The following is a 10,757-nucleotide window of genomic DNA, read 5'->3' as shown; positions in this document are numbered from 1 at the left end:
TGCTGTTTGTATTACAACAGTATATGATGGAGACTTTTAATTACATTTGCTCCATATTCTGTTGCCGAAGCTGTCTCCATCAAATGAACATTAGCTAACATCATTTATTTTTCATACATTGCTATTTTATTAAAATGAAATTATATCATGACAATAAATTACCTCATCCATGAACATGATTTCACCTCTTTTTGTGTTCTTGGTTGCTAGATTGCAATAACTTTATTTTATTTTATATTTTTGTTGTTTGCAAACAGCAGATTGTGCTGTGATGCACATGTACAACAATGCCCCCCCCCCCCCCCCCCAAATGTGCTTCTAGGATGTAGAGGAAACGTTTGGATTGAAACAAGTTTTGACCATGTACAAAAACTAACGTACAATGTGTTTAGCTGTGTATAATTTGTTTAATGTGGACATCAAGATAGTGGTTAGTAATGTGCTTGTGACAGTTTGGAATACAACATCGTGAAACGGACATTAATTCAGTGTTCTCACAAGATAATTAGATTTGGAAGTCCAAAATGAGTCAAAGTTGAAATAATCTGCAGATAAAGTGGACTAGGAACTTGGATGATGGTGAAACAGCTACGATAGTGGCCATTTTTAAATGAGAGAGGAAAAAACGATGGAATGATAATAATATCTTTCCCCATCTCTTCTTCCCCTGAGGGGCTGCCTCCCTTTCTTTCATCCTGGAGGGAAAGGGTGGGGGGAGAGAGGAGAAGGAGAGAGGAAGGAGGTAGAAAGAAAATAAAAATAGGTGAAGATATAGAAAAATAATGACAGAAAAATGAGGCAACAAAGAAGGAGAAAAAGGAAAGGGATGGCAGGGGGAGGCACTGAATTTCTCTTCATGGATGATCAACAATGACTCTGTTGCAGTCAAAAGAGGGATGGGAAACTCTTTGCTTGCTCTCTCTTCCCCCCACCCACTTTTCGTTTCCTCTTCTATCCTGTGCTGCCCTATATAACCTCTGACACAGACCCTTTCCCTGTCATAGTTATGGTAGGCAGCAGAACAGGTGTCTTGAGTGTCAGTGTGATACTGGGTTACAGATTGTTGAGGTTTCTTTAGGTGTAAACTTTATTAGATAAAACATTTGAGTGTTTTTGTCCAGTTGAGGTGAAAACCCAAAAGTCAAACTGTGGACTGGTGATCAGAGGTGAACATGATGAACCACTCAGCTTCCATCCTGAGAATGGCCCTGCTGCTGCTGCTGCTGCTGGTTTACCCCACAGGTGAGATAATTTTACATTATTTGGATTTATCTGCAAAGACAGTGTTGTAATGACATGTTTTGATCCACATCACAAAGCAAGAGTAAGCAGAAGTTGTTTCTGGCTCAGTGAGCTTATATTGGTCTTTTTAAGTGTAAGCATTGGATTTCCTTGGGAAATAACCATTATCTAACTTCTTTCTATCCCCAGACTCAAGTTTCCATATCTGTATAAACAGGGAAGACACTGGTTTCAGTTGGTTTCTGCTCATCTAAACATTCCGAAAAGAAAAAGATATTTTGATTTAGCTGATGTTTTGCAGTTTTTTTCACCCTATAGCTATAAATAGATTTTATAGTTATGTATTGCAATCAGTTTTTGTTCATGCCTTTTGTCATATTATGAACTATGATGTTATTTGAAAGCACTGTTTCATGTCATAATGTAGACTCTCTTCCCACTTTAGAAGCACAGTGTTGTTATTATGTATCATATTACATTTTAATTTTAATGTAAATCATTACCTCCCTGACTTTGTTGTTAGTTAGAAAGCTATAAAAAATGTTCAAAAAAATAAGATTGATATTAAATTAATCTGATGTCATCAAATGACTTGAACTTTCCCACAGAGCATCAATTTGGATCAGGTGATTGTTAAGTGGAAAACTGTCAGTAAGATTTTTCCCTGTCCTGTCTTATCTAGATGCAAAGATGAACATTGTCACCACTAGTCAAGATGTTTTGTTGGGACAGCAGATCATATTGTTGTGTAAAGGTGAGTCATGAATTTTGTGTGTGTATATGCAACATTTCAGCTTGAACTTCTTTCTAGATAATTCAATATAAGCCTTATTTATGTTAACCCCGTCTGTCTTGCCTTACCTTTGTCTCTTTCTTTCCCTCTCCTCTCCTGTCTTAGCTGGGGACGAAGGAGATATAACATGGCTAAAGGATGGTGAGGATGTAGATAGTGACTTAGCGGAAACAGTGGATGAGACCTCCTCAAAATTGAACATTGAGAAGGCTACGATGAGTGATGCAGGCAAGTATACTTGTCACTGTGAATACAACAGCGGACACAAGGATGACCAGGACATACAGCTGTTTATTTATGGTATGTAATATCAATTATACAATAATTGTGTGTTGATGCATCTGTTCACAGATACAAATGTATGTTTAGTATAATGATATTAATATTGAAATTGCTCACATTCAGTATGGGAGGAATTGTTTAATGAACCAAATGCCAAACTGATGATGATATTGAACATATTGTTGCTTTACTGCAAACAAAATAAGCATCCTTACCATCTTCTCTTTTGTCAGAGGGTCCATCATTTGGCAGCACCACCACCTACCATGAGTTTCTACAGGGCACAGATGCAGTGGTTCCATGCCTGGTGTCTGGTCAGCCAGCAGTGACTGTTCTTTGGTTACGAGACGGGGAAGAAATCTCTTCAAATGGTAAGACCAATACCAATGCACTGTTAGGAATTAAACTTAATAGGTAACATATTACCTATTTTACTATTATTACCTATAATAGTTGGTGCCTCACGTGCTGTTTCCACAAAAAAGTTAAATTGCCAATTTAGAAATTCTTAAAATTTCATCAAAGTTCAACTGCTGGACACAATATGTCCTACTCCACTGTAAAGTTAATTCTATGTGTTTGTGCACTGGAGGCTTCAAGTTTCCACATCACATTTGTATAAGTTGAATATTGGACTAGGATCAGCTTAAAACATAGTTGTGATGTCAAGAATCCCAAGCCTTTAACTAAGATTTCAATGAGCACAGATAAACTTTCCACTTTCAGCAAATGAATGTTGAACATCATTCTGCACAGTGAAGCTCAAACATCCAACTGAAGTAACATGAAGGAACGTACATTTATAAGTGGAGGGGGACTTAAATAAGGATTTAGATGTATCTGCAACTCTCACTGTTTTACATGTAGACATAGAATAGATAGGAAATGTTTTAGTTGCATACAATTCACTGTCTCTTTTGCTAAATAACTGTTGTCCATGTGGTGCCTCAGAAAAAGCTCTGCAGTCTCATTCTTTGTCCAGCTGCAGTAACGTCACTGAGTGTTGGATTTCATCCAGAATCATGAATCTACCTTTCTGTGTGTTTGTCTCTGCCTTTTCCTCTTTCCATCACTTCTCTGCATATCTGTGTTGCATGTCTGTTCTTCTTGCATCGCTCTCTGTCTGTCTCTTTATTTATTGATATCACCTCAGAGGGAAGGCGTGTGCATCAGATGCAAGATAACGCACTTCGTATTGGAAAAGTTAAGGGAGACGATGCTGGGACATATACATGTCAGGCCCAGATCAGAGGACGACCTATCCGTAAAGACCTCCCCATCTCTGTTGTCATCAATGGTTAGTATCTCCTGCACATCATGATTTAAATAGAGACCAGTGTCTCTAAAAATCTATTATGACACGTGTTTTTAGTTCTTGAAAAATGTAATGTGTGCATGAGCAGCTATAGATGCTGTTAAATAACTTTTAAGTAAGATATTGACACCCATGATCATTCATTGAGAGAAGATAAAAGAAAAAGCTGTCATGGAGTGTTAGGGATGCTTTAAGGGTTAGGCTCTATGCATAAAAAACAACTATCATGTATGCCTAAAATATGAACCTTGCTCTGCAGTTCCTCCCTCTGTGCACATTAAAGAAGAGGTGAAGACAGTGATGGCTGGACCAGAAACCAACGTTTCCTTGCTGTGTCTGGTGGAGGGTCACCCAAAACCCAACATCAACTGGAGCATGTAAGACCTGGTTTTACCTCTGTGAAGAGTTGATTATAAAACAAAAAAATAACAATTGACTGCCTTCATTATGCATTTTTTTAATCAGTAGACTGATGTTTTTTCATGAATATTATTTTTTTCAATTGCAATTTTGACTGAGGACATTTACCATGTGTAACAAAACTGGGCTGTTTTGTGTTCTTATGTAGACTAGTGTCCCTGACTCTCAGTATTGCTAATGCATCTAGTCTGTGTGCCAGAGGGTGGAGCAGAGTGTGTGTGTGTGTGTCCAAGGAAGTGGTGTGTGTGTGTGGGCACGTGTGTACATACATGCATGTGTGTGTGAACATTAGCTTAGTTAATGTTCTGTGACATCACTCTCCCTCTTTTTTTGGCGTCTTTTTCTCCTTTCCTAGCTCATTAAGTTGTGTCTGTAAATCATCACTCAATATGCATTTTGCTTTGCATATCCCACTTCTAGGCCGGTGCCTTATGACCCCTCACATCATCAGTTCAACTCTGACCGCAGCGAGTTGACTATACAGTCTGTTGCCAGGGAAGACTACGGGGAATACCTCTGCACTGCCAGCAACAAGATATCTGACAGCAGCGACATGATCATGCTTCATGTATTTGGTTGGTTCAACTTTTTCTTTCCACTTCTGATAACTCTAAAAATGTACTCATAAATCAGCACTTATCATGAGCCTTTTACCCTACTTTATCCAGTTGTATTATAATGACACATGGAAAGAAAAAAGGAAACACTTAAAGGTGCAGTGTGTATAATTTAGTGGCATCAAGGGGAATGGACCTGTCAGGAATGAAATATGATATTTATGAGAATGTTTTAAATAGTGTATAGTCACCTGAAAATAATAATTGATGTGTTTTAGTGATTGGGGGGAATTCAGTTGGTTGGCACTAAATCCTACATACTGGTTCTTTAAATGTTGATAATGTGGTTACTGTCATGATAATGCAGATGTTTCATTTCAGAGGCCCCAGATGTGGTTATGTCGGCAGAGCAGCTGCATGTGTCACCAGGTGACCGTGTATCTGTGTCCTGTAACGTCTCTGGACATCCTCAGCCTGAGCTACACTGGCTCAACAAGCAAAATGGACAAACAGTGGTAAGAGCACATGGACGCATACTACACACACACACATACACACATTCTCACAATATTGCCACTGAAAATTCAACTCCATGCCACTTCACATGCCTCTGAACTCATGTTTGGTCTAATATGTCATTGGTCTCTTTGTGTGTCTGTCTCTGTCAGGGCTCTACTTCTGGTCGAGTCTATGTTGAGGATGGTGTGTTTGTGATTAAAGAAGTGGTGCCCTCTGATGGTGGACTGTATTCCTGCATGGCTGTTGGCTCAGCTGGAAATGCCTCAAGAGATGTTGCAATACTCAGTAAGACTTTCTGTCTTTGATGAAGGAAAAACCGATTGAGCAACCATTTTTTATTTGATTGTTTTTAAGCCATTTTCTAACATTTGTATTTCCGTCTTCAATCCTCCACCCTGCCTCCTAACCCATAGCCAAGCCCGGTCCACCTCACTATCTGTCAGTCTCATCTGCGGGCACCTCAGTCCTCTTCTCCCTTAAAACCCCACCCGTCAGTGGAGGGACACCAATCACAGGCTATGCCCTGCAGTGGCAATTTGCTGAAGAAAAGTGGGAGGAGGTCAGAGTCTCCTCAGGTAACAGTTACTACTTGTGAAGGCTTTTGTATTCGTGTATCATGGGTCACAAGAGAAAAGCAGTGTGTGTTCTGCCACAAATGATAATGTATCATTTTTACATTAACTATGTCTTTGTGTGTTTGTGCTCTTCTAGATGCACTAGTTATCAGCTCCCTCAAGCCGTACACATCGTACACGGTGCGCTTGGCCGCCGTGAATGCAGAGGGAGTGGGAGAGTTCTCAGACACAAAAACTGTCCGCACTGAGGGAATACGTAAGTGTTACACACACTAACACACACTGTCACTACACAGCAAATTATGTGCACTTTTTTGATTTTATCAATAATTTATAAAATGTATATGTATGGCAAGCAAAGCTTTCCCTTCTCATCAGTCATTCATTTTATTATCCATCTTTCTTCCAACCATCATGACATTTCTGCACCATAATTATCTGCTGCCTGATGTTCACTCATGCTGCTGATAACGCCACGTAATACACCGACATCCATCCTCAGGAGGTAAGAAACATACAGTGATCTGATGAAGTAAGCAATGATAAACTAAAATGCTCAGTATAATAACAAAATCCAATGGGTATGTGTTAATTAATATTTGTGACTGTTTAATAGAAAAGGAATGGTCATGAGTAAAGTCAACAGCCTACTCCTTGCAGAACTAGTCTTTTTATATCCACGCTACACCAGAGTGCTCAAATAACATTTGTCAATAACTTTATAAATGTTGTTTTTTATCTTCTTTTGATTGATTGATTAACTTTATCATCCCAAAAGGAAACTGATCAATGGCATGCTCACGAAAAAAGAGAACATGCACAATGTAAACAAGTTGCAGTCCACAATTGGACACCAGAGTCACTCAATTCTTTTCTCTTTGTCCCTGCACTTCCTGCCTGAAGGTGAACCAGACAGTCCAGTTTTGAAAGATGATGAGAAGAAAATAGAACCAAGAGCCGCCATTATCCCTCTTAAATGCAAGGATGATGTTGGAACGCCTGTGCTGAAGTACATAGTACGGTACAGACAGGTACGGCATGGTGTGGATCTGTTCCTTGTCATTTGTGTCTTTTGAGTTGTTGGAAAAAGGATAATTAAATTAAACCACTGTGATATTTACAAGTTAAGTCTCTCCCCTGTTTTGTGTTTCAATTTTTCAATCTTTGTCCTCTCATGTTATTTCCTGACACCCCCCCACCCACCCCCTTCTATCATCTCCTATTCTCTCTCTTTCACCAGGATAAAGATGGGGCTGAGTGGATTGAGGATGAGCTGCCACCAAATGCTTGCAATGTTTCCCTCAAGGCCCTGTCTTTCAGTACTAAATATCAACTGGAAGTCACGGCAGTCAATGCTAATGGTCCCTCTATCCCTGCCAAGCTCAACTTCACAACTGCAGCACAAGGTGGTATGTGTTCCTTAGGAGTTATTCTACATCCTCATAAAACATCCATGAAATTTGGTTCAGACAATCAACAAGAATGGCAATGCAAACAGCTCTGAAATGAACAAATCACTAAAATATATTGCTTGCCACAACAAAGAAGTCTTCCAAACTTCAGTCCACTTTAAAGTAAATCTTTGTGGTCTTTCTGTTCCCCCTCCATCCCTCTCTACCTACAGGCAAAATGACCAAAGGCACTGTGGTTGGCATTGTCATGTTCATCTTCCTGCTGGTCTTCTTAGTGGTAGACGCCACCTGCTGTTACAGAAACCGTTGCGGTCTGCTCATGTTCATTGCTGTAAAACTCTTTGGACAGAAAATTCCGGGTCTCAAAGGGTTTGAAGGAGGAGACGGGACCACTAACGGGTTAGTGGATGTCTGTTTATGTCCTGCTTCTATGCTCTCTGTCAGCAAATTGCAATTATTGTAATTCAAACTTTTGTGTGTCCCCCTTCTGTAGAGAAGTAAAGCTGAAGGGACTATCCACTGGGACGGGCAGCATGCAACAGACAGGAATTCAGACACTGGAGGTGGGGCAGCTCAGAGAGGTCACCTGTGACAAAGCCCCTCTTACCAAACACGAGTAAGTACATCCACTCTCCTTTATAGTGAACTTGGGCATTTAGTGTTAAGTACTGTATTTGGAGTCTTCAGTTCACCACTCACTCTCACATGCACAACATTTCTATATAGTCACAGTAAACCAAATGCTGTGTTTCTGTTTAACATGAATGCTTTTTTTAGTTCACACTGTGCATAACCCAGTTAGAAAAAATGACATTTTTGAGTAATTTCACCTATTGAAAAGCAGTTATTTTACATAATGTCAACACAAACCTAAAACATATAGCACATTGTTATTATAGTCTTTCAGATTCTCATCATGACAAGAGTAATATTAACCATTATCCTAATTTAAAGTTTGGTTTGTTTGAACACATCTCTTTGTCACTGGAAAGGAAAAAACATTCATCTAACATTCAAAACATGCATCATTCTTCCATCACAAGCAGCCACACTTTTTTAAATTGGAGTTTATTGTCAAATGTATGTTGACGACTTCTATGTCGATGACTGATTTAGTTACAAGCAAAATATCACCATGAGCTAGATCTGTTTGTAAGATGGTCTTCCTCTGGCAAATTTATAGCACAGAGTAAATTATTATAACTATAGAGTTTACATTTTTACATGCATATGTATACCAATATGTCATTGATGAATTATTTTGTTCTTGCAGGAAAGCACAAGATAGAAGACTGCCTACTGACAATGCATGAGACCAGCAACTGGAAAAACCAGAAACAAGAAAGAAGTATGACAAGTTATAATGTATTGACAGCAAACAACTGACTAAGAAGAGTCAATGGTCTCTACATCAGATACAGCTACTATGGGAAAAAGTCAAAGTGAATGATGTTGTCAACCTGTTTTAAAGTTTAACTACAGCATCTTTCAGACCTCTGTGTTGTTAAAGTAAACAGTGAGAAGACAGCGGGCCTGTGTTCAGCCTCTCCTGACATCACATCCTCTCCTCAAGATCAAAAACCCAGATTCCTGTTTGCATGAAGACTGACGGCTTTGAGATAGATGAGTTCAATATAAACTTTATTATATATGAACTCAAATTTGCTTTTACAAGGTAATCATGACGTCTGTGTTTTACAGGGTAAAAATGTTGTTATAAATTATTCCTCAACATGTGTAAAAGGCACAACAAATGTTTACCTACCGCATTTTGAATGTTGTGCACAGACACAAGGTATTATTTTAGTTACACTCTTTGTTAATCATATCATGACTATCCTATGTAATGCAGCTTTTTTACTTCAAAAAATATTTGCCCGTGTTAATATAATTTCTTTTTTTTCATTGTTTAATTTTTAATTAACATGGCATTGTGTCTGCTACTGATCATTATCTTACTTTTTAGGTTCAATATAGTAATCAACCATTTAAAGGGCAATTTAGTGTAAACTACATGTAGTTTAGTAAGTAATGTATTTTGATATAATAAAATAATCATTTGAATATAAAAGTAATTTTAATAGAATTATTATGTATGTATCATGCACTGATATTTATTGGTTTTAAGCCATACAAAAGAGCTGATGACACGCTTTGAATTCAAAGCCATATTTGACTTTACTCTTTGGCTTTACTGTCAAGCACTTACCTGTGAAAGCATATTTGAATGGACAGCAGTGCACTCAGAGGACTTGTTATTAAAAGCTTTATTTTTCTATCATGAGAACCTTTGTTAAAGTACCTGTAATAATAATGTACATGTAAAACATATATATAGCCTACATAAGTAAATGGACTAATACTGTAAGTTATTTTGTAGTTTAGTCATATTATTATTTACAGTGATCAAATCTGTTCAAGTGAAAATGCTTCAAATCAAACATCTTACTAATCTAATGTAACTGCTGTTTTTGTTCATAAGATATTTGACATAAAAGATATGCATGTCTGAGGATTAGCTGAACATATTAATGAAGTGTAGTGATATTGTTGTAATATTGTATTGAACACTGTACATGGTTGTACATACACATGTTGTTACATCTTTGTGATTCATAAAACATGGACTGTAAAGCAGCTTTATGTGTTATTTGCTCACCAAATTAATGTTTTTCTTCCTCATTTTAGCAGCAAGTCTATCACATACAGTAAAAATAGTAACACCCAATGGAAACGGTTTTGGTCTTGTTCAGTGGTGGCCTAAAGGTTAGAGAAGCAAGTTTATGACTGGAGAATTGCCAGTTCAATTCTAGGAACCGTCATTACCACCATTGAGGTGCCCTTGAGCAACGCCCTAAACCCCCACTGCTGCTAAATGGCCAACAGATCAGACTGTGGTTGTACTGGGCAGCTTCCAAGGGTCCGTTCCTTGAAGAAGCTCAGAAAAGCGGCGCTTATTGTTGAACATCTGACTTGAATTAGCCTAACAAATGAGATCAGGCTAAAGCGATTCCATGAAGACCAATCCACGTTCACGCGATCAAATTAATTCAACACAGGCTCAAGTATTCAGACTAATTGCGTGTGCACACCATTCATAAGCAGCCCATGACGTCGAACACAGATCAGATGGATTCACAGTGACAAAATCCACCACAAAAGAGCAACAGGCCATGACTTACAGAGAGACAGCGTATGGGTTGTGGTCTAGAGTCTGGACCTTAATCAATTAAGAGAAAAAGGGAAACGCCTAGACATGCATCCACTAAACATGTCTTAGTTGACTTTTTAGACCTTATTTTAAATGTACTAATCAATAACCAATACCTTTTAACCTTTGTGTCGTCAAATTGACCCCGTCTGTTTTGACTGTTCCTTCTTTCCTTTCCTCCCTTCCTTCCTTGCTCCCTCCTCTCTTCCTTCTTTCTCCCTTCCTTCCTCTCTCCCTTCCTTCCTCCCTTCTTTCCTTCCTTACTTCTTCCTGCCTTACTTCCTTGCCTCGAGGACAACAGGAAGGTTAAAACAGCACCTCCCACCAGGAAAACAGCAGTTAAAGGCATATGGGTTTTCTAAATATTACATTTCTTCAGTTATTCAATTTTCACGAGGCTATTATTCTGTCAGGGTCATTTAGATTTGCTA

At 38.5% G+C, this 10,757-nt stretch overlaps 1 protein-coding gene across 1 annotated transcript; it reads left to right on the top strand.

Annotated features, from left to right (window-relative positions):
• Positions 1-1,172: 1,172 nt before the first annotated feature.
• ncam3 (neural cell adhesion molecule 3) lies at positions 1,173-7,735 on the top strand. The gene is made up of 16 exons (XM_053327271.1): positions 1,173-1,242; positions 1,925-1,996; positions 2,141-2,335; positions 2,551-2,688; positions 3,471-3,614; positions 3,892-4,009; positions 4,473-4,627; positions 4,991-5,130; positions 5,278-5,413; positions 5,542-5,703; positions 5,840-5,959; positions 6,206-6,208; positions 6,607-6,734; positions 6,944-7,112; positions 7,328-7,514; positions 7,609-7,735. Exons 1-16 carry the CDS (start codon positions 1,173-1,175, stop codon positions 7,733-7,735), a joined length of 2,064 nt encoding a protein of 687 aa, XP_053183246.1.
• Positions 7,736-10,757: the final 3,022 nt, after the last annotated feature.

This window comes from Scomber japonicus, chromosome 10 (assembly GCF_027409825.1).
Source record: "Scomber japonicus isolate fScoJap1 chromosome 10, fScoJap1.pri, whole genome shotgun sequence".
In the NCBI taxonomy this organism is placed as follows: Eukaryota; Metazoa; Chordata; class Actinopteri; order Scombriformes; family Scombridae; genus Scomber; species Scomber japonicus.
This window is presented reverse-complemented; position numbering and strand designations above follow the sequence as displayed.

Coding starts and splice junctions, on each gene's coding strand:
- ncam3 (XM_053327271.1), top strand. CDS start 1,173: ATGATGAACCACTCAGCTTCCATCCTGAGAATGGCCCTGCTGCTGCTG. Junction 1,243..1,924: donor GCTGCTGGTTTACCCCACAG/GTGAGATAATTT, acceptor TGTCTTATCTAG/ATGCAAAGATGAACATTGTC. Junction 5,414..5,541: donor AAGAGATGTTGCAATACTCA/GTAAGACTTTCT, acceptor CCTAACCCATAG/CCAAGCCCGGTCCACCTCAC.